Here is a 24,979-nt window from a genome sequence, read left to right as displayed (position 1 = left end):
TTATGTAGAAAGTAGGATCCATTCTCTTAGGACTGCAACTCTGTATGGCCAATCAATCAGACTAATAAATTGATTCATACATTTAAAGTGTTTATATATTCATTAAAAAATGGGCATAAACTAATCATCCATCAGAAAAAAGCAATTATTTTTTACATATAAAACAGCTCTCATCGACAGGTGATGGACAAGATAACATACAAAATGGGAAATGAAATACAAAAATAATAACTCAATAACAAATTGGCTCACACTAATCACCATAGCAAGATTGGATAAAAAAAGTAAATAATTGAACAAATGGTTACCATGAGTAATGAAATGCATTTCTAAAGCTTATTGACACCGGAGGTGGATATTGGATATAACATACACAAATAAACATTAAGTACATGAAGTCATCGACCAGCTCTGTGTCATTTTACCTGTTCTGTTGGGGTGCTTCAGGACATATGGCTTCATGTCTGCCAGGTAATGGTCAAAGTCTGCGTCCAGTCGCTCTGGAGTGTCATCGTGCAGACTCATGGTGCCTTCTGCACTAATGGACACCTTTAGGAATATGGTAAATATGTTTCAATGACAAATGATAAATGTCCATAAAGTGCCATTTAGTTTCACATAAGTATTTGGTCCTATTTTTTGAAATTCTGAAAGTTTCAAGTGTGCAAACTGCATTCAATTTCTTCCGCAAGAAAATCATCGATATTAATATTGAAGATTTGTTTTAGGAAGGTAACTGTTAACTGGGTTTGTATTGCATCTTCTGTTTCTGCTGTGAGTTAGTTACAGCAGCCTTATAAGAGCAGAGGGTCTTGCATTACTATTTTCCATAACTAGTTTTTACGAAGATGGATATCGTACATTTGGATGATACAGCAATAGTTTATTTAAGCAAAATATAGAACGGTGAAATGATTAACTTATGCCATAGAAATGTCTTAGCAACAAAAACACTGCAACAACAAACCCCCACTAGCTACCATGATGTCGACTGCCTGAATAACGCCAAACATGCTAGTCTAAGGTTCTGTTCTAAGCTAACCAATATGCGAAAAGTAGCGCTATTGCTGCCTGTTTGCTACATACAAATGGTGTGGCCGAAAACTGTAAAGATACAACATTTGGTTTGTTTTTACCTTAAAATAGGCACTGATTTGGCCGCTCAAAGTGATTCAAACTCCACAACAACTTCCTACCCTGAGCCACATCCTGTTTCCGTGAGGGAAGGGAAACAGAAGCAGCGTCCCTCCGTTGCTAAAGCAACCGCGCGGCATACAATGCAGCAGCAGATGAGATGAGTAGCCTATTCTCTGAGCTGTCTGAAATGTATGGACGATTTGACACCACCCCACACATTCAATGTTTCAAATGGATCTGAGGGTTGAAGGTTACTGATGCATTTCGGAAGTAGTAGTAAAAAAACAACGATATTATAATTAAATTCCAATATATTTTCCATGTGCAATGTGCTCTCATCGGGGTTGGTCTCTCTTCCTTGCTATGATTTTCTGACTCGGCCTCAGTGGCCGATGGAGCCAGAGAGGGGTATTCTCTGAAAAGACTGCTAAGAACTTCTGGCAACATTCTGCCATAACAGCGATTGACGATTGACGATTGATTGATGTGTTATGAAGTGTTTAGTATTTGACACCTTTGTCTCATAATTGGTACCAAGTTAATTGTTCTAGCCGTAAAAACAACTGTGTCCATTAGTGAAGTTATTATAATGATAACAGATTTCTTACTGGCATGTTAGCTAACTCAATAGCTAATTAAATGGGCCTTAAATGTACTAATCTTACCACTCTTGTTGGTATATGTTTAGGCTATGCGTGTATTTCTGCCCATTGATACATTCTGATACAATCTGTTCTGCAGCTCCATACAGTTTGCGTATCATTGGGGTCCAATAGTAGGCTTAGTGGTCAGTTATTTGTTTTCCGCTGTTTTGCTTTATTAGCTGCTACCAGACCAGCTATCCTTCATCACATGCATTATTTACGAAAATATTGTGTAGGTGTACGTTTCCAGGCAGGTAGGAAGTAATTTACAGGCTTCGTTTTAAAGTAAAATAAATGTCTATATTGTTCTATACTTTACGGCCCCATATTAACTTATTGTCATTCAATTCCTCTACTGTTGTCGGCTCAGTCGCAATTGGGCTGCCGGGCATCCTCGTGTTGATGCATAAGATCAGAAAGTTAAGTGGAACGATGAACCTCGGGAGGTATTCTACTTTCGCATATATCTGTAATCTAAGTAATGCCCACGTGGGGGCGCCAACGCACAGGCCGTGTTGGCTGGCTGGAGTGATCCAGGAGGGTTCCAGGTTGACGTCACACACAGTCACGTGAAAAAATAGGCGCTCAGCTCAGCTGTAGCCCTGGCAAAGAGCGAAGCGTGCGGTCCGGAGAGAGACGCTCCTCCAACAGTTGACAGCGGTGCGGACAGAGGGAGTACCCTGTGGTAGAATAGTGGGGACAAGACACTTTGGGGCGGACGGTGTACTTTTTGTTCATAATGATGGCTGACCACCATTTGCACTATAGCGACTCAGCGGCGATCGGGAATCGATTTGCACGCAAAGGTGCTCTGCGCCAGAAAAACGTCCACGAAGTGAAAAACCACAAATTTACTGCGAGGTTTTTCAAGCAGCCGACCTTCTGCAGCCACTGCACAGACTTCATATGGTAAGCTTTGCTTATTTGCACACACCTGTTCATTATGGATGTGAAAAGTGATGAGCAGCACAGCTCTTGGCAGCTCTGTTTGACCTGCCTCATATCAGTTCTCACCTTAAATTAGTTTCACACCTGCTGTTTTTAATATCCAGCAGCATCTCACAGTTTTGAGTGCCATGCTGACCAAGTTATTAGATAGTTTCGCCCCAAACACAAACGTAAATGCAATCAAGCGCATAGTTCTCTACAAGGGGGCGTTTGTTGTGGTTTTATTCTCATTACAGCAATTTACTCGAAATTAAATTGTAGATGGTAAAACATAATAATAGACACAATGTACTATGTTTGATCAGCATCGCGTTGACGTTACGTTATGTGCTCTTATTTTGCAGGGGTTTTGGGAAACAAGGATTCCAGTGCCAAGGTAAACACATGTAGAAACCAACTTAACGTTTAATGTGATTTATACTTTATACTTCGAATTGATGCGAGGTCGGTTCAAGGGGCCAATTGTAGAACACTTGAAGTTATCGCACTACATAGCCTATATACATTTTGCCATGGACTCGAACCGTCTGACTTCTGGTGAACAGCGTAGGCCTATTCCATTTAGTGGTGCTCAAGCCTAATTTGGCGTGGCTCCGAAAAGGCCTACAGCAAACAAACTCAATTAGCGGAATTGCCGGTGCCCGAAATGAGGCTTTTCTTGCTGTGCTGCACAAATGTACAACGGATGTCGTGAGACTCGTGACAGCGTTAGGCAGCGTGCAGACACAACACTCATGCTTGGGTAGCTGACTACCTCTGCCATACTATGTTGAAAATACCTTAATTACCCTGTTATCCAAAGCACTTTACAGTGAATAAAGAGACATGCCATTAAAGAGCAGGTAGGGATCAGCCATTGCTCAAGCATGCTTACAGGTAGGCTGTGGACATTAAGGGGAGGAAACCCAGTACCTTTTAGGCAGAAATGTGTAATGCTGCTTGCGTTGCTTAAAGATGCAATGGCATATTTTGTGTGTTTTAAAGAAGGAGGGATCCTATTGGCAAGGGGTGTGCTCACTCTCTTTAGCCTGATATATGCAGGTGTAATAGTGATTCACTTCGGAAAGGGTTAATCAAGCATACCGTAGATGATATCAAAAGACAACCTTCTTTCAGTTAGAGCCTTTATTTATGTTATTAAGCCTTTTACAACTGCTCTCTCTACCTCTCTCTCTCTCTCTCTCTCTCTCTCTCTCTCTCTCTCTCTCACTCTCTATCTTTCTCTCGCTCTCTCTCTCTCTCTCTCTCTCTCTCACTCTCTCTAACTTTCCTCCTCTTTTATTTCACCTCCTCTCCTCCTCCTCCTCCTCTCTCCTCTCTCCTCTCTCCTTCCTATACTGTAACAGAACACAGCATCGAAGAGATCCAAGACCATACAGTAATAAAGTAAATAATAATAGTTATTAACAGTTACACCACCCAGATATGTTTAAAATATATTTAAATGGCTCACTATTATTTCGTAGGTATCAGGAATTCAACCAGAAGTATCATGAATGCATATTTATCTGTGTGTGTGTGTGTGTGTGTGTGTGTGTGTGTGTGTGTGTGTGTGTGTGTGTGTGTGCGTGTGTGTGTGTGTGTGTGTGTGTGTGTAAGTGTGTTTTTTCACTTGTGTATCCAGTGTGGTGCGTCCCCGGGTGTGTGTATGAGCGCTGTTTACTCATTTTTAATCAAACAAAGAATGTGAATGCTTAATGGTTTGAGTTTAAAGTTAAATAATGCTGTAACGCTCGTCATGTTTTCGTCAAATTGGAGTGAAACTCAAAATGCTGTTGAAGAACCGACCAACAGAGAGACTGTTCTGTATGCTTTCTCATGGAGCATTCAAACTGTGTCTGTCTGCCCCCTAGAGTCATTCCTGTGCACACAAGCCCATGCTTTTATGTTCAACATGAATATGTGATCGTGTTATTGGATCTCTGCGTATTAAGTCAATTTCGCCAAGGGGGAAGGACTTTAGGCTTGCATCGTGTAAGCTGGTGAAGAGACATTCTAACAATATGATATTGCATGTTACTAGTAATAAACCTCTTTCTTGAGATGACTCAAACTAAAGTCTATATCAGTCCAATAAGAACTATCAAAACCCATACTTTATAAAAGGCATGCAGTGTATCGGCAGAGGTAAATAGTATGCATGACTACAACTATTATACTATCACTGCTATAACTACTACTACTTCTTCTAATATGGGCTACATGATCATGACAAATGTTATAATAGCAATTATTTTTCCTGATATTGTTTTCATGCACCAAAAAGGCAAAATCGCGTTTTGATTACACTGCAATTAATTGTGCGGCTGTAAAACTTCTACTACTAAAGTATTACTTACTTACGTTGTTGAATTGTTGGTAATGGTTTCTTTGCATGGCAGACTTAAGTTCACAAGTGATAGCCCAATTCACCTACATGGATTAGTGCGTGACGTAAACGGGGGCTGAAAATGAGAATACACCCCCAGGTCCTGTTAATGGTTAAGCAAGCATGGCAGGCTGCACAGCCCCAAGAAGGGCTCCCGCACTGGGGAGGTTCTGTAGCTCTGTGTGGGACAGGCTGAGACAGCAACCTACCAACACACATCGTTGCACCCGCACCTTTTTAGCCTCTGGGAGAATGGCTGCTCTATCGCTTTGTCTTTAACACTCTCTATCTTCCTCTCCTTTTGCATCTTGGATAATGGACCAATACACATATGCACATCAATATTTTACATGGGACAGCTGTATCTTTTTTTAATAATTTTGTTTATAAGTGATTACTTGGACATACATACATAATCCTGAGGTCTTTACCTATGGTCGCTCTGGGAATGTATAAACTGGGCTGACTCCACTGCACTGGTATTTAGTAAAACGTTTTCTAACTCTAGCCTGGGATATTTCCTCCATGGCCGTTTGGTTGTCTTCATCTCTTGTTCTGCTCAAACCTCTTGAGTTCGTAGGAAGTCCAAGGCCGCGTGACAGAGAGGAATGTGTCAGAAGCTGTCTCTGGAGCCATGAGCATGCAGAAGAGTCCGTGGTTGTGGACACATTCATGCTGTCATGCCTTCCTATCAATAAAGCCACATGAACTGGTGGTGAACAAATACATCTAGCTTTACTAAAGAATCCATTTCATAGCAGATGAAATGCCATTGGGAATGCAACAGGGTGTTCTGCCGTCTTTAAACCAAGCGCTGGTATATTACTAGGAAATTTAGCGATTGGTTGGGATTTTCAGGCATCGTATTGTTACGAGATGCACAGTATACCTCATGGACACACACACAAACACACACACACAAACACAAAAACACACACACACACAAAAGCAAACACACACTTAAACACTAAATCACACACACACACATGGAAGCCCGTCATTTGTCCTGTGGGCGTCTACGGGATGAGTAAGCGTGTGTGTGTGTGTGTGTGTGTGTGTGTGTGTGTGTGCGTGTGTGTTTGTGGGTGCATGTGTGTGTGCCTGGTTTGTCGGAGCAGAGCACGGATCACATACAGTCACAGTTTACAAGGCTGATCTGTATGCCGCCTTCACTACACAGAGCGGGGGCAAGTTGCGGGGGCGTGGGGCCCTCGTCTCTAACTCATCCCCATCATCCCGAACCTCAACCTTGGCTGTGGACCGTCTGGCGAACAAACCCACGACGCCATCTGGGGAGCAGAGAGCCTTGAGCTCAGAGGAGCACCACACAGCGTCTGGACAGCAGCTGACGAAGGGGCTTTCGGGAAGAAAGAAATAATGAAAGAAAGAACAGAAAGGAAGGAAGACAGCCAGCCAGAGAAGAAGAACACAAAACGCTGAAGTAAAAAAACATCAGAGGAGCCTCAGCCAACTGGCCGACGCTGACGCTGAATGGGTTGAATGTGAAGGAGAGAGGGAGCGAGGGGAGAGAGAGAGCAAGAGAAAGAGGGTGAGGGAGATAGAGAGAGTCGGTGAGGTTCAGCAGCACGTTAAGGTTCAACACCACCTCCTGCCAAAGTGTCTCCTCTGAGCGACTGAGTGCAGGCGGAGATAAAGCAAAACATTCAGGACACATGAAAGAGAGCTGTGTCGTGTAGCCAGCCACGGATGTTAAGTCTGGGAAATGAGCGATTATAAACTCAGCAGCAACTGTTGACGTTAAGCATTTGGATAGGGTTTTTGCCGAGCAGTAATCTGTGTCACCTTTCGCTTTGGTTCGCCGATAACTTTCCCCCCGATGAGTATGTGACAATTAGAACAAAACGTAAAACATTTTATTTTATTTTGATTACATTTGTACACATTTGTTGTGTAACTGCTCTCAGAAAAGTAGATATACGTATCTCTGTGTATAGGTCGTAATCTCAGTGAGGCTTGTGTTATATAATACTACAGTTACAAAGCTGCTTAGCACTAGCGACCCCTGATCCCATGGCGTTCATACCCTTCGCCACCTCTGGCAGGCCGTGCTATGATCCAACTCGCCCCACGCCTTTCCCATCCTGAGCCGTCTGCCAATAGGATCCATGTCATCATCTGCACAGATGAAGAGAGACAGTGGGTCGATGAGTTAGATGGATGGATCTGGGTGGTTCGTTTTTGATGCGGAGTGACAGAGGCCTCTTTGGGGTTCTTGTCAGGAGCCCAACGTTGTCCGCTCCTAGAACAACGGACGGGGCCAACACAGACCACGCCGGGCATTTAGCACGGAGCAGCAGAAGTGTGGGGGATGAGTGTCGGAATGCCAGAGCGAATGCTGTGTAGGCCAACTCAAAACCAAGAAACAGCAAAGGAACGTGCCGCGGGCACGACGATGGATGCTTGGCTACTCTTGGCTACTCTTTGATATACTCGACAGGGTGTGTGTTGAAAGGTCGCAGCTCTGTCGGCATTGAGGTGCTTTCTTTGTTTTTACAGTGAATGTGGAAACTGCATTTATATTAGCTTCTCTCCATTCGTGAACACTTGGTGATCGATAGCTGTGATGGGCGTTTGATCATCATGATAGATGACTCACAAGATAATCGTGACTACGCACACTCTCTCCCTCTTTGGCTCTCTCTCTCTCTGTCTCTCACATACTTAATCTCGCTCACACTCTTCCTCTGGCCACATCCACACGTTTCTTTTCCTTTTTCAAATTCATCACTTTTGATAAGTTTACACCAATGTGTCCACTACTCCAGAGTTTTAGAAACCCTCAAAACGTTTGTTGACCCCATGTTAGTTTTGAAACCCTGGGATTTCGTCTGTAAGGTCGAAAACCCAGGTCTTTGATAACAAAGACAATCTTCTTCCTGTTTACACTGGCGTCTGCATGCCAGTGGCACATGAATGTACAGGCAATGTATGTATTCGGGCGTGTACCAAACCATCTGAACGAATCGTAGTAGCAGGCTGACGACCTCTCGTGTATATTCTATGGAGCTTGTTACTCGTGAAGTGCTGCCTTCAACCATGGCTCCATCCCCATACGAGGTCTAGTTATCAAACACCATTGTTTATGTTGTTGCCTTGCCATCCTATATATACATAGATATATCTATATCTATGTATATCAAAACATAAAACACGTCTCCCTCGTGTTGTTTAGGTTTGAGAATTGCATTTCTGCCAGTGGATGTGACAACAGAAACACAGGCTCTCTTAAGAATATATACCCTTGTGTATACGCCAGGCTGAGGCGAAGCTCGGCTCTTGAGAGGTTGTCTAGAGGACTACACACACACGGCCAACAAGGCAGGGCTCCGCTTCTCTGAAGTGTGGTGGCAGGGGCGCAACTGCCTGCTTTCTGGGGGGTATGCAGACACATAGCAGGCGAAGAGTATGCAGTCGATCACTTGAGTCAACACACTTCTCCGGTGTGCCTTTTCAGCGGCCATGGCTCTCTGCAATTCGCTATTAATACTTTTACCTAGTCGTAAGTGGGATGCCAATTCTTCCCACATCAGATAAGCATTTATGTGATAACCACTTGTTCCATGGTGCTTCAGTATTTTTGAAAGACACTGCCAGTTATTATACCCCACGACAAGGCGCATGTCAACAACTCTAGCTTCACCAAAAAGCTTACATGCAAAACAATAGACTCTGTTAGGAATTTTGGAGTACAGTAACCAATCCCGCTCAACTTTCTCTCAATTTGACAGTACACGAAAACAGTATGCTTTGGCAAAACACCTTTTACTCTTATCTGATCTTGGATATGGCCCATCAGGACATTTCTGTGGGCCATTCTCAACCATGTACTGCCTCAATGAGTCCCCCATTTTGTGTGGTGAAGGCCATTCAGATGGATCTTCTGAGTTGCCCCTTGCCCCAGCCCTCTCCTCTGCACCTCTCTGTTCCTGTTCCTCTTCATCATCATCTGGACCTCTGTTCCTCTCCCTTATCTTCACCTCTCTGTTCCTCTCCCTCATCTTCACCTCTCTGTTCAACATTCTCCTCAATGATGATTGACTCGCCATGTCTGCCTGCACTACTTTTCCTCCTCTATAGCAGATGCCATCACCGACCTCATGTCTGTCTCCCTCACCCCTTGCCTGTGTTCTTCTCCACTAAGTCATATTGTCAAACAAGTATTATTTAATAGCTTTGAAAGAATTGCACATCTTGCTAATGCAATTTTTCAAAATAAATAATATTTAGAAATGAATCACTTGGTATCAAGTGGCTGTTCCTACACTTCCACCTAATATTAGACCAACCTGTCGCCTTCCCCTGTCTGTCCTGATTCTTTCTCTCTCTTCTTCTCTGCTTTCTCTCCATCCTCACACCTGAATGATATGAACTTTGTGTTTAGGAGGTTTAAAATATACAGCAGTCAAAGAACATAAAAAACACTGATTTTTTTAAATTTTAAATGATATCCTTATTGGATACATACTATATGAACATGTTGGACCCAAAACCAAACCAAAAAAAAAGTAAAAGTACAGTTTAAAAATTAGATAATTTTTAGTTATTACACGGCTCTTCTCAATGCCGTGTAACGCTCCGTTCACCTGCATGGGCCTTCACAACTTCCGGCGGTGTCCTGTTCGCCCTGTCGGGGCTTTATTTCCCCGCGTTCTGTATATTATCCCTTTACCTATGTATACTAATTGCCGCCACATTCGAATCATCATACTTTAAAGCACGGGAAAATTATATTTTTGCATCAACTTTAAAACTCTGTTTTTACTGGGTCTATTTACATAAGACAAAGACGGGCATAGAGATTGAAGCAAAACAAAATAACCTTTATTTCTCTTGTCATGATCTGTTATATTGTAGGCTCAATTGTGATCAGTACACAGTTGCAAGACAACAGTAACCTGTTGTTTTACTAGTAGTTGATTTAGGTAACCTGAATATTTACAAGCCTCCTCTTGATACACGACTGTCTTTCAACCGCTGTGAAAAGCTTTCTTTCATCCCTGCGCACTCTTTCTTCCTTCCCAATCTTTCTTTTTCAATTTTTTTGACCCTGAGAGCTTTCTTCTCTGCCTCTCCATATTGAGGTACCGGTCATCAGATGACAATACGATTCAAATGAAAACACTCTGGCGCTCGCCTCCAGCGCGTGCTCCAGGCGCCCCTAGGCGCTGCATATAGTGCATAGCCACTTTTTGCGCCACTGTGTGGTGGTATACAGAGAGCAACTCCTCGTTCTCCTCCCCCTCCTTGATTTGTTTTTAGACAGTGCCTGCAGCTGGGTATTATGTGTTTTAAGTGATAAGTAAGGAATAATACCAAATCACTCAACATTCAAATACATTTCCAAAATGCTAATCTATTCAGCAATATATCTGTTATGATGTGTTTTGATTTGCCATATCTTTTTCACATTGTTTTCCAATGAACACTATCAAGGCATACTAGAGAAAGTAAACTTTTCAAATAAAGATGAAGAGAAGACAATTGAGTATGACAGAAACTGGGTTCCATAGCTGCATGTAGAAATTGACAAGGTTCATACCAGTCTAGGACCAGTGATTCCATTTGGAAAACATTGAACGTGACAGTGTTCAATTGATCCGTGAAATTATATTAAAGGGACTACGTGAAGGATTTTAAATGTAAAAATTGCTTTAGATTGCCAATATATTAACATTTAATTAAGAATATTGACCATCTCTTACTCTCTAAGTCTCTATATGGCGTAGCACAGCCTTGGTGCTGATTTATTCTGACCCAGACGGTTTTGCCGGGAAAAGGGAAGGAAGTGACGTCCAAGCATGCTGCCTGAGAGCTCTAGCATATGAAGAAGGCCTAGCTTTAGCCAGTTCATATTTGAGATTCAAATTATGTATTTTGTTCTTATTATTAGAGTGAGTATGTTCACACTCCAGTGCTCTTATTGTGTGCGTGTGAGCAAGCTGCGGTTCAACAAGAGGTCAGCAATGAGAAGGAATTTCTGATTATACCTTTAATGGAACAGCCAACATTTTGGACATATATTTATAAGGGTATAATCCCATCATGGCCAAACATAATTCCCTCATAGCACAGGCAAACACAAGTGGTTTTCTTACTACTGGTTTATTGAAGACTTGTCTCTTTCAGATCTACCGTTAAAATGGGACTCATAGTATTTAAAAGAAATATGAAAAACTAAAAAACATTACCATACACATCATGTAGAATTACATTCACAAAAGTAAATACAGCCAAAGAAAACACTACCTCATGCTACAAAGAGGGAATAATCCTTAATGACCCTATAATAATCCTGATAACCGTACACATGAGAGTGATATTGTGACCAGCATGAAATCTTTTACCGGTGCATATACGATGTCCTTGCTTGATCCTTGCTTTAGAATCGTACTCGCACAAGAGCACTAGATATTCTTTGACTTCAAAATAACAGTACCTTCACTTGTAATAAATAACTAACAAAAATGTTACTTAAATGAACTCCAATTCTTATCAATTATGCATACAAAATAATAGCAACATTTACAACAAAAAGTGTAAATAATGTCTTGGGCAAAATATCTTTTTCAAAACTGTTCATGCAGCCAGATTGACACGATGAAGACCTTTTTGGCGATCCTCCATTTATTTTCTCATTTCAAACTTCATTAGAGAGATCTCCTAAATGTCAGCAAGCTTATTGTGGACTCTAGAAAGTTTCTGCCAGGGATGCTCATTAAAACAGGCTCAGTGTGCGTGTGAGGAACCATGGAAAGTTTGGTGTGAAAAGAGTGTCAATGACTTTAAAACCCTCTCCAAACAGAGAGGCATTAATTACACTAACAGTGGAGGCTTAGCCAGCCTGGGTTATTATGTGTAATTGTGTCTTGGCTTGTCTCAGCAGTGTATTGGAAATGTCGCTCTCGCAATTGAATGTCGCTCCCTTTCTCTCTCCTGCTCTTGTCTCTCCCCATCTTCTCTCTGATGCCTACCCACGCCTCTCTCTCCCTAACACTCTCTCCTTAGTCTCTCTCTGTATATTTCTCACACACACACATATACACAGTTAAACTCACTCCCAGTCTCTCTCTATCTCTCTGTGTCTCACACCCTTTCTCTCTCACTCTATTCCTCAGTCACTCTCTGTCTCTCTCTCGCACCTCTGTTACCACTGCATCTATCTGACGTACCAAGGTCATTAGCACATTGCAATCATGGTTACTGCCCTATGAGCTGCGTGGGCCCTTTAAACGTCTGTGGAATCCCTCGATCATTACGTCTTCACTGCTACGTCCATACCGTACGTCACAAGCTTCTGTGCACCTCAGCCTTTATTCAATTGAATGGGCGCCGAGGGCTCTGTAATATAATAGTGTCATTGTAATGTATAGCATATGGACGTGGGTTATGTTCCCTGATGTAATTTGTATGTATAATGTATAGGACTTTATTTTTCATCAGATATTGGTCATAACCTTGCAAAACCATGAAACCATGTTGTAGAGTCGGATTTAGTGAGTACTGATTAACGATTTACATTAAACGAACAACTTAAGCTTTATATAAACAGTTTAGAATCAAAACAATTGTTCAGCCACATACGTACAAATGTGTAGGAGGCTTCACATTAGTATGGGCTTATGGCACGGTTTTCCTTTGTCCGTCTGAAGGAATTCTGAATATTGCTTTCTCTCTCTCTCTCTCTCTCTCTCTCTCTCTCTCTCTCTCTCTCTCTCTCTCTCTCTCTCTCTCTCTCTCTCTCTCTCTCTCTCTCTCTCTCTCTCTCTCTCTCTCTCTCTCTCTCTCTCTCTCTCTCTCTTTCTTTCTCCCTCCCTATTTAAGGGCTTTAGTAAAATGTGAATCGTAAATTTACAAAAAGGTCAATAAGTCGGTGAGCCGCCCGGGAATCACCATCTCTTTTTCTCTCATCCTCCATGCCGCCAGTTACCTGTGGGAGAGGAACACACAGGAAATGTCTTCAACGTCAACATATGGTTTTCCAGTCATGGAGCCAGACAATTGGGGTTCATTTGGAGCTCATTTGGAGGAGGGATGGTCGGACACAGTTGTCCGTCTGTCTCCATCTTGTACACATTGTGTCTCTCTATACTGAACGCCGGAGAGTTTGTGGGTGTGTGTGTGAGTAGTTAAGTGTGCGTGGGGGGGGGTGTCAAATTAACACTTTTGAATTTGGTTGATGACGTCGATATGAAAGGGAAGCATGACGACTTGACAACAGTCTGTCGCATGCACACACACCCGTATACACGCATACACAAACACACATGGGCACACATGCACACATACCTGGAGCACCAGGGTTACCATGGTAACAGGGCCGGGGCCCACGCTTGGTCCGAGCTGAGTCAGATCGCCGCTAGCGACGCCCCTCCCCTCCCCCCTGCCCCAAGACAAAAAGCATCCTGCCTTGTTTTGAAATAACCTCTAAATGATGATTCAACACTGTGCCAGAAACTGTGTCATGGGAGTGTCTTCGGATTTCTATCGCTCCAAACGTACTCAAGGAACCTTCCCTATAGTCCCTCATTAATATATTTATAGAAAATATTCATGTTTACTGTAATGTGTTAAAGATATAACAATATAACTTCAAATGTAACAGGGACGACACGGTTTCCTATTGAAACAGACACGACTCAAGTTTGAAGCACCTTACACTGACCAGACATCTAGCGGGCTCTCCTGTTTCAGGCTGATCATGTCCCTCATGTCTGGCTTTCATAACGCCACGGACATGTGGTGACATTAGCCATGAAACAAAGCACTAACAAACACCAGGGGTCCTCCTGGAAAGCTGAGCATTAGTCAGCCCCAAGTGGGCAGCAGCATCTTGTTCTGCAGCGCTCACGGACGGTGACTCGCTGCTCACTAAAAGGAGTGCCGTCTTCCTCGCCGTTCTCACCAGCAAGGAGAGAGAGGGTGAGAGAGAGGGAAAGTGTGAGAGAGGGAGAGAGGGAGAGAGAGAGGGAAAGTGTGAGAGAGGGAGAGAGGGAGAGAGAGGGGGGGAAAAGCGAGAGTAGGGGGGGGGGAGAGGGCGAGGAAGAGAAAGGTAGAGAGAGAGAGAAAGAGAGAGGGGGAACAGAACACCAGGGCGCATGAGTAAGAGCGATGGAAGATGGATAGATTAGGTGAATCGGGAGAAAGATGTGCTTAAGAGTGTGTCTGTGGGATGTGTGTGCGTATGGCTGATTGGTTGTGCATAGATTTGTGAATGCATCCATAAGGACTAGGAGCTTGAGCTTGACCTACGCTCCAGTGCTCGCAGACGAGGCTGTGATTGCAATGTCGCCAGTTAATCTTCGTGGCATCAGTGGAAGCCGCAAAGATTTAATCTAAGCACAAGGGAACAACAGCAGCGGAAAAGGAGGGTGAAGCGATCTCAAACAAACACCAAGTCTGACCCCTTTTGCTCCAGCACACTGACAACTGACCTCAAGTAACCATTATAATACACAGTCACACGCGGCACATAAAGAGCTGTTGCATCTACTTTAAATCTACGGCCGGCAATCTGGAGAAACTAGCAGTCAGCTCCATTTTGAAAGGATCCAACTGAAAGAAAATCCCATCCCTCCCTTGGTGCATCACTCCCAAGCCACTCCCCCAACAATAAGTAACTAGCTTTCTAACCTCAGCAACAGGTCTACCTAGCTTTGTTAAAGAATTCTGTCGTGCACAAGGGGTGGATGGGTAGAGTGCGGAGCAGGTCTACGTCGGTAGACAGACAGTCATGCCATCAAATAATTTAATCAGGGACTGTTACATGATTCGACTGACTTATTACACGCTTGCTACAGCCACAGATAATGAAGTGTCTGCAAAGGTTTAGATCAACACAGTGGCCAGTGTATAAATACACTTATTAAAACCCTCTTCTGAATGCTTCATCCACTCACGCAAATGAGTTTCTATTCGGTAGAATATCTCTGTAACCTAACAGGAAATAAGGTGTAACTCGGCCCTGTGTAATTTTGGTTTCCGGCCCAGGTTCTGTGCAATCTATCCACAGCAGTTGTTCTATAATGCAGTAGAAATGCTGGATCTGAGATTAGTAAACTGTGTATCAATTTGTTCCTAAAGCACTTCAACAGTGGGTTTAAGGGCATTTTCTCTGTTTGTGAAGGTATACCCCCACAGTGCAGGGTTATACAGCAGCACAGATGGAGCTACGGCGTATATCCTTTATTAGTGTATGCTACACGTGAACCTCCTAAGATTGCGCAATTTGATTGGTTCGCTATCTCGGGATATTGGGCAATGTCCCATGCTTGAGATCTCAAACTCGAGACATTGCGTGATGGCCGTCTCGTCACACTAATAAAAACAAATAAACCGCTAATAAAAACAAATAAATCTTGGCAAAAAGTGTTATCTTGTTTATTTTTGGAGTGTTCACATGTATTAGTATATACTAAAACAATTATTCACCTTCGGGAATAATTGTTAATTATGCATAGCCTTCCGGCAAGGTATTTTAAAGGGTCTAGCTGACTGGCCATGAATTCAAGTCATCCTGCATGCTAGGGCTATACATTATGACCCCATTTTACTGGTACACCCAAATTACCGCCCAAACCAAGTGTTGCCATGCCAACGCTGAATACATCCTGTGGTTCCTTTCTCTGTTTTTTCTTTCGCCAACTCAAGAAGAGCGGGTCGATAAAATGTATGCCGTGTACAATACTTACTGGGTATGTGTCCAACTGTGTTTCTAAGTATGTGTTTGTGTGTGTGTGTGTGTGTGTGTGTGTGTGTGTGTGTGGGTGTCCCAGTAGTTGACGTCAGATGGAGAGAATATATTATTCCCAAGCGAGGGGGGGATCTGTTTATGAGTGCTCACATCTTTGCTGCTGACCACTTCAGCCGTGCTTAATGAATTGAACCAATGCAGCTCTCTCTCACACACACACACACACACACACACACACACACACACACACACACACACACACACACACACACACACAACACTGTTGTCTTGACCCACATATGGCGAGCACAAAGGGTACACACATGGGATTTATTGTTGCTGTGAGTGTGTTTGAGTGATTAGGTTGTGTATATGCATAATGTCTGTGTGTGTATTTGTTTATGTAGTATTTGTGTGTATAGTGTGTGTATCTGTATTGTGTTTGTGTGTGTGTGTATGTGTCTGTGTGTCTCAGTGAATTCCGAGTGTGTGTGTGTGTGTATGTGTGTGTGTGTGTGTGTGTGTGACGTCTATGATACTATCTACATAGCAGTTAAAGGTCAAAAGGAAGGGAACGGAAAATTGATAGCATCTGGACAAGTGTCTGTGTGACAACAAATCATAAATCTGTTTTGCGAAAAGGTTATGGTAATATGGTAATTTGTTGTTGTGTACCTACTTCCAAGATCGCAATATCCGCACGGTGCAATCAATCGATGTATAAATGTCACCGTAGCAGCCCTTTTGTTTGTGCGAAAAACTGACCTGTGAGTAAAACTGACCTGTTTCGTTAAAAAATATATATATATATTATGACAAATTGGGGGAGGTTACTTGCTTGAGGAATATAAAAAACATGAGAGACATGAAGGTGTTCAAGAATGAAGAAGATAGATCACAAAGCCAGGATGGACACTCGGGATTTCCCAGAAGCGTATTAATAATATTCAGCTATTTCTGTACAAGGACAAAGACATGGGGAAATGGAAGGTGTGGTGAGTGGGAGAGAGACCGCGAAGGGTGTTAAAAGGAATTTGTGTACACGTGTGTGTGTGTGTCTGTGCTTCCACCCCACCGGTTCCTGTATTAAGAATAGTGTTTGTTATTGGGCGAGCATATGTTTGTGCTTGCATATGGTCATACCTACATGCTGTGTATGTGTGTGTGTTTGTGCGCGCATGCGTATGCTTGTGTTGGAGGTCACACAGCAGAATAGATGGAGAGTCCTAGGTGTCACTGCCTCGCTTTCTGTGAGCATCCATCTGTTCACATATCTCAACACACATTAAAACACAGAGGTTTTTTACCCTGTTTATCATGCTGTAAACAGAAAAAGGTTTCATTATACATAGGCCTAAATATTATTTGTTCTGATCATTTACATGATCATGTATAGCATACACAATTAGTTCTACCGTGTTAGTTGTCATAATTAAATCTATGAATCTCTATAGTTGAATATGTGTATGCTGGAAGCAATGGTTAAGGATTCTGGGTATAGCTGCACAGAGAGGCTTCCATCAAACATGAGCTGAGGCTAGTTCCTTGGAGCCTTACAAGTTCTCAGACAAAGAGATGACAAAGAAACCTAGACCCCCTCTCTCTATCTTTCTGTTCTCACCTTGTGCCCCCCCCCCCCCCCCCGCTCTGGGAGGAGGAGAGAGAGGAAGGGGAGAAAGTTAGAAGGGAACATAAGAGACAGAGAGAGACAGAGAGAGAGCGACAGAGAGAGAGAGAGAGACAGAGACAGGGTGGGTGACTGAGGTAGAAGATAGAGATCAGTGACATAAATGGAGAGACGGAGCTAGGAAAGGGAGAGATAGAGAGTGAGAGAGGGGGGGAAGGAAGAGAGGGAGACACATAGAGTAATGGAGAGCGAGAGGGAAAGAGAGAAAAACAGGGGAAAGGTAGAGAGAGAGCGAGAGGCTTTCACTGAAGAGTCTCATAATTGAAGGTGTCAGTGTGCTGGCTCACCCTGTGTTCCCCTACCTCTAAAATAGCCTTAGTCTCAACAGGGGGGGAGCCAGGCCTTTGCCTTATGTTTTAATATATTCCTCAGCCTTGATTATGATGATGCTCTCTGCTTGCTTTCATCTCCATTTTTAGTCTCTATTAAGGTCTAGCTGATGAAAATACATGAAAGAGGGTTGTTTGTATGCCTGTTTGTGTGTGTGTGTGTGTGTGTGTGTGTGTGTGTGTGTGTGTGTGTGTGTGTGTGTGTGTGTGTGTGTTTGTGGGACTGTCTTTGTTTTTCTTTGTGTGTTTGTGGGAGTGTGTGTTTCTTTGTGATTGTGAGTGGGGTTTTGTGTGTGTGTTTGTGTGTGTGTGTGTGTGTGTGTGTGAGTGTGTGTGTGTGTGGTTGCACCTGCATGTTTGTGCTTTCAGTTGATCTGCCAAGCAGCTTTGTCTGATGTCAAAAGCGTTGTGAACTGTGTGCGGAAAAACAAACAAACTGAAAATATTCAGAGGTTTCAGCAATTGTATTGAATAAAACGTGTTCATGTGCTAAAAAACTGACAATCATTTGTTAGAACTTTCAGCAGATACTAATGATGTTTTTCTTTTTGTGCCACCGTTATATTCTCCACCGTCATTCTTCTGCAGGGGAAGCGTGGCTGCAGTGTGACCAACCACAGCCACACAGAATAACTTACATTACCAAACACATGGTCACTACGCAACCTTAATCTTTAACTTAAAAATCACAATAGATGCTCGAATAAATGCCCCACATTTATCTACTCATCTTAGGCTGAATATACTGCTGATTCAAACAGACTGGGGGAATGGTGTCAAGCTGGAGCTGAGGTTAAACCAGTTCTAGGTAAGAACACTGGAGTCTCAGTTATGCTGCATGTTGTATACATTGTAAACATATTCAGAAGAATTCAATCTTTCTGCACACATTCAAGAGCTAGCGTTCAATCGAATAAAGTTTCAATGCTCGGCCTACATACCATCGACGATCAAGACTTGCAGTCATTCTATATTCATATTTTCATAGAATAGTCATCAAAACCACAAGTTGGTCAGAAAAAAAGTCATTGTATCCAGTATTACCGTTTTAGAAGAATGAAATCCTGAATGAAACCCTTTATCTTTTAATACAAGAGAGTTGGCCTCTGCACCTCTGTATAGTGGGAATAGTAAGTTCACATCAAACACCTCTCACTGGTCTACAGTAAGACTGTGCGGGTGGACTACACAGAAAAGAGCACATTCCTTGCTGTTTCAGAACACACAAACACACACACACACACTTGTATTTGATTGAGCATCAAACAAATACACTCTCAATGGCATGCTTCAAAGCCATCATCAGCCACAAACAGTAAATTATCGGATTTGTTTCTGGGAGCGGAATGATGTGAGACAATTTTCAGACTTAAAAAGCTTCAGACTTGGTGTTGCACGACAAGTGTTGGAATCCTTCTTCATAGACTGGGCCCCAGATGTTGTGAGTTCATGGAGCTATGGGAAGGCTGGAAGAGAGCGGTAGGGTAAGAGTCGTGAGAGAGAGAGACAGAGAGGGAGAAGGGTGGGAGATGGAGAGGGACAGAGAACGAGGAGATAGAGGTGGGAGACAGAGTGCCCAACCGCACACACACACACACAGACACACACACACACACACACACACACACACACACACACAAATACACATACAGAGAGAGAGAGAGAGAGAGAGTGAAATAAAGAGTGACAGAGAAACAGCAGGAGGGACGGAGTGCTGGAAGAGAGAATGTAGGAGAGAGAGACGGGAGATAGATCGAGAGTGAGGGATGGGAGAGAGAGGGATGCGAAAGGGAGAGTAGAGAGAGTGAAGGAGTGGTGGGCGTAATTGTTTCTGAAAGCAAGGTTAACCACGTGGTCAACAGGCTATACAATTCAAATAGTTCTAGAGAGCAGTCAACACACAAAGGTAGAGTACTGAACAATACAGATTCCTTAATATTAGGTAGTTCTTTCGTACAGCAAATCCCCTTTTTTTCCCTTTTTTCATTGAGGTTTTGACATTGCAAAAGTGAAATGTAAATTGTATACAAGTAATACATGTGCATATAAATGGTTTGTTTAAATGTGGTTCCACAAAGAGGTAGAATGTGTTTATAGTGAGCAGCAGTAAGGGGCACATTCTTTACATTGTTTGAGAGCAGATATCTAGCACCTATAAGGTAGAGTGAGCAAAGACGGCTAACCGGATGTAATTGGATGGTATAGCGCTCTCTCTCTCTCTCTCTCTCTCTCTCTCTCTCTCTCTCTCTCTCTCTCTCTCTCTCTCTCTCTCAATCTCTCTCTCTCTCTCCCTCACAATCTATCTCTCTCTCTCTAGCTCCCGCTCTCTCTCACTCTCTCTCTGCAGACCCTAGTGACTGACATCACTCAAAATTGGAATATAAATATTATGTACATATTTACCATATGGATGCATTCAAAATATGGGACTATAATGATGCATTGTTTTGTTTTGGCAAATACGGAGAAATAATCTTTTCAACTTGAACAGCTCAAGTTTTAGTAGCTTTTGAACAGAACTTCTCTGTCTCTCTCGCTCTCTCGCCCTCACTCTCTATGTGTGAATTTTCCAGTGTCTGTATGTGTGTGTTTTTGTGCTTGCACACGTGTGTGTGTGTGTGTGTGTGTGTGTGTCATGTGACCCTGAGTTCAGCCAGCCAGGGGCCCAGATGAGCTGCAGCAGCAATAGTGGAGCTAGTGGTGTTGGTCCACCCCAGGACCCAGAGGGCCCCCAGATTCCCCCCTGCCCCTACCTCAGCTGAACTGAGGCTGGCATCGCCCAGGGCAGCAGCTCTCCGCTCACCACAACACACTCAGCCAGCAGCAGACAAGCCCAGACCAGACAACACTCACCACAGGGCCTGGTCTGTCTACACAGGGGAAAAACCACGCATACACACACATACACACACAGACGCACACTCACACACACTAACCCGCACACACACACACAGATACACAGATACACAAACACACACACATTTCACAAACACCCACTAGCGCACACACGCATACACAAACACACACATTGGCACACACTTACACAAACACACAAACTAGCACACACACACAAACACAGATACTAGCCTCACACACACACTAGCACACGCACTAGCATGTATACACACACACACACACACACACACACACACACACAGATGAATGCAGTACATACAAACTTATTTAAGCTCACTAATACGCAGATCTCTTGTCGACTTCCACAGATGGACACCTACAAATCCTGTTTAAAGATGTCGGGACCTCAAAACCCACAAGACACGCGCGCACACACACATAGGCCCACACACATGCCCTCCCTCTCTCTAGCTCTCTCCCTCTCTACACCTCAACTCTACTTCAACAGTCTCTTTCTTTGGCACTCACCATCATTCCATCTTCCTCTCACTGTTGACCCTTCTATTACTCTATATTTCTGTTCTCATCTCTCTCTTTTGCTCTCTCTCTCTCTTCTCTCTCTCTCTCTGTCTCTCTCTCTGTCTCTCTCACGCTCTCTCTCTCTCTCTCTGTCTCTCTTCTCTCTCTCTCTCTCTCTCTCTCTTCCCTCTCTCTCTCTCTCTCTCTGTCTCTCTCTTCTCTCTCTCTCTCTCTGTCTCTCTCTGTCTCTCTCACGCTCTCTTTCTCCCCCTCCCAGCCTCTCTTTCTCCTTCTCGCTCACTCTGACCTCTCACCCTTCACCCTTCTTTTACAATATGTCTTTGGCATTAATTATCTCGCTAGCACGCCAGCTCTGGTGTACACCAAAGGCCTGACGGAGGAACCCCAACTGTACTGCGTCGAGGTCAGAAGGCTGCCGTTAGTCAACCTGAGCATTGGTTATAGTAAATCCAACCCCGTTGTAGCTTCGCCACAATTCTTCATTGCTGATTAATGCCACTTCACCGCCGCAGAATAGGAGGGAGGGTGTGTGTGTGTGTGTGTGTGTGTGTGTGTGTGTGTGTGTGTGTGTGTGTGTGTGTGTGTGTGTGTGTGCGTTAGTGTCTGCTCGTGTTTCTGCGCGCGCGTGTGTGTGTGTGTTTTGCCTGTGTGTGTGTGTGCCTGTGTGTGTGTGGTGCCTCTCTCCCCCGGCGTAAGCTCAGGTTAATTGGCCCGTCTGAACCGAGAAACAGCCTCGCGCGTCCATCCGTCCATGCAACAGTAGGTCAGGGCTGCTGGTGGATGTTCTTTATTTATTTACCGTGTTTGTCTGCTTGTGAGCGTAACAGGAGCATGGAAGGTAGGGGGAGCAGCGGGAAAAATAATGGCTGTTCTTTCTTTGCAATTTGCACCGCCCACACACACACAACCCTACGGCTTAGTATCCCGTCATTCATCTATCTGTTGATAATGTGAAATATATCTGTCTATCTCTATGTATCTACATATTCATATCTTTATAGAGATATGTATGGTTTAATGTGTCATCTGTTGGAGGTTTTTGTCCCAAAGTGTGGTGTTGTTCACGGTAATGCCGTTCACTACCCATTAAGCTACATAGGACAGGCGAGGCGGGCATTTCTTTTGACGCTGCGCCGTGCATCCTGTAGGACTGCCAGCCCTTTCCATCCACACCTCCTCCTTGTTCTTCCTTGTTTTTGTTTTTCCGAGCCTCTCCCATGTTGGTTTGATCCAATTCATGTCGTATTGTTTCGACGCTTCTATGTGGTACGTGTTGTACACAGCAACACATGCCATAAACAATGCCTGAGACGATTGTAGACTTGTGTGTGTGTGTATGTGTGTGTGTGTTTGTGTGTGTCTGTGTGTTTGTCTATGTTTGTGCGCCTTGTTGGCAGCCTTGTTAGCAACCCGTGGGCTCCCACTGACATTGTGTTTCCTGACAAGGCTTTAAGTGCAAGCGAATCCCCTGTTTCAGCTCCAGTTCGAACCCTACGAGATTGAGATGTGTGACACCCAGACGGAGCACCCACACATGCGCTGTGATGTCAGGGTGCCCTCTCGCCACAGGTGTCCCCTCTCCACGCGCAACTTCACGAAGAAAACGTGACTTGAGTTCGGGGCGGAATAGGATGGTCAATATCCCGATGGGGGTAAAAACATATGGTTTTACACCTATTTGCACCTAATACTGGTCTTATTTTAGTAACACTGACAAAAGCTACAACAGCTACAATTCCTATGCTCCTTCTAACGAGAATAAACTTTTACCTTGCTTATTATTAATTGATTAATTTGGACCATGAAATGGTGTTTCAACAATGTAGTATGATACCAAATATTAAAAGCCACCGGACATCATGTGTTCTTAGTAACTTTGGAATAGCTCTTCTTTTAAATCATGAAGGAGAGTAATCTTCAGCATTCTCTCCTATATTGGCCGCACCAGCATAATTGCTGTCTGTGTAACGGCAGCCGTCAATAATATAGCTGTGGGTCACCAGCCCCAAGTCCACCTGACACCAGTTGTTCCAGATCCCATGGCCACTCACTCATCCATTTGATATTTTCTTTTTATATTCTACTAAGTAGAATATGACATTGAATGGAACATTGAATGGAAAGTAGTGTTCCCCTCCTTTCTGTTGCAGTACTTCTGTGATTAAATGATGAAAGGTTTTGTTCATCAAGATTATGGTCTTGTTTTGTTTTTTTGTAATTTCAAAGCTACATCATCTTAATTAAAATGATGTTTTAATTCCACTTTGTTTGTCTTGCAACAATGAGCTGCTTGCTCCGTTTCAGATTAATCATTAAATGTTAGTTACAGCCCGTCTTTGTGTATGTGTGTGTGTGTGTGTGTGTGTGTCTGTGTGTGTTTGGTGTGTATGTGTGTGTTTGTGTGTGTGTGTGTGTATGTGTGTGCGTGTTTGTGTGAGTGTTTGTGTGTGTGTGTGTGTGTGTGTGCGTGTGCGTTTGGTGTGTGTGGTGTGTGTCGGTGAGTGTGTTTGATGTGTGTGTGCGTGTTCGTTTGGGCAGGAGCTTCCTGCCTCTAGGTCACATGAACCTCCAGGTCTTATTGACTTTAGTACCTCGTTGTGTGTTTTGACTGGTTCCTGCAATCAAATGTGTTTGCCTGTGTGCCCCTAAGTGTGTGTGTTTGTATGTGTGTGTGTGTGTGTGTGTGTGTTTGTGTGTATGTGTGTGTGTGTTTGTGAGTGTATGTGTGTCTGTGTGTCTGTGTGTGTGTGTGTGTGTGTGTGTGTGTCTGTGTGTGTGTGTGTGTGTGTGTGTGTGTGTTAGTGTGTGTGTGGCATCAGCAGCACCAGCCTGCTAGCGACTGGCCGCTGCTGGCTAGACTTATTACATTACTGTGCCCAGACACCAGATACACACATACACACACACACACACACACACACACACACTACTGGGCTCTCCATCTGTGTTTGTGTATGTGTGTGTGTATATTGTGGCTGTGTGTAATATTTGTGTGTGTTTTAAGATATAAGATGTGGAGAAGTGAATGCATATGTCATAAGTTCATATTGTCGATGGATGTGATAAACTTGTAGCTTGTATGCGTATGTATTCATCTGTATGGGTTTATGTGTCTCTGCTGATGCATGCAAATGAAAGGGTACCAAGAATGGTTTGCCTACAAAGTTGTCTAAGTGAGCGTGTATGTGCAGTGTTTTTGTGTGTGGTTTTGGGTGTGTGTGTTTACTTGTGTCTGTGAGCATGTATTTGTATTGTTTGTGTGCGTGTGTGTGTGGTAGTGTGCACAGTGTTTGTGTGTCTGTCTATGTTGGGAGTAATATTTAATTCATGAGGCAGGATCACTGTTTCCTCTGACTTGGAGATGTCTGGCAGACCAACACTCCCACCTGTAGTTCTGGGATAACTGATGTCGTTGTCCTGTGGCTGTTTTAAATACTAACACCTCATATAACCTGCTGCTTACTAAACAGATCCATGGTGTGTGTGTGTGTGTGCGTGTGACTGTGTGTGTGTTCTATTTTGAATAAATGCAAAAGAAATTGGCTGAATATAAATGAGGAAATTGACCGTTCTACTGCAGTGATCCTATCGATGTTGTGTTTAGTCATGATGGTTTAAATTGTGTCTTGAAGGCTCAAAGCTAAGGGAGTCACACTGCAGCTTGCCTATGGAACGCCTCCCCTCCTATATGGGTTATAACAGGAGGAGTGTGGGAATCACCCTTACACACTATTCCTCAATGTGCTAAAACAGGAGGGC

The 24,979-nt window shown here is 43.4% G+C and overlaps 1 protein-coding gene and 1 long non-coding RNA gene across 2 annotated transcripts in view; one reads left to right on the top strand and one right to left on the bottom strand.

The window, feature by feature from the left end:
- The window catches only part of cep112 (centrosomal protein 112), a 110,532-nt gene extending 109,342 nt beyond the window's left edge, over window positions 1-1,190 (bottom strand). Inside the window, exons 1-2 of the mRNA XM_079747190.1 lie at window positions 1,137-1,190; window positions 426-549 (exon numbers count right to left, since the gene is read on the bottom strand). Coding sequence (XP_079603316.1) covers window positions 426-525 — 100 coding nt within the window. The 5' untranslated portion in view covers window positions 526-549; window positions 1,137-1,190. The remainder of the gene's footprint in view (window positions 1-425; window positions 550-1,136) is intronic.
- Window positions 1,191-2,490: 1,300 nt separating this feature from the next.
- The window catches only part of LOC307083141, a 29,699-nt gene continuing 7,210 nt past the window's right edge, over window positions 2,491-24,979 (top strand). The window contains exons 1-2 of the long non-coding RNA XR_013812273.1: window positions 2,491-2,690; window positions 3,074-3,105. This is a non-coding gene — a long non-coding RNA (uncharacterized lncRNA). The remainder of the gene's footprint in view (window positions 2,691-3,073; window positions 3,106-24,979) is intronic.

Source organism: Pollachius pollachius (genome assembly GCF_949987615.1).
Source record: "Pollachius pollachius genome assembly, chromosome: 11".
NCBI classification, from domain to species: Eukaryota; Metazoa; Chordata; class Actinopteri; order Gadiformes; family Gadidae; genus Pollachius; species Pollachius pollachius.
The sequence above is the reverse complement of the archived record's forward strand: the minus strand, read 5'-3'. Positions and strand labels throughout refer to the sequence as shown.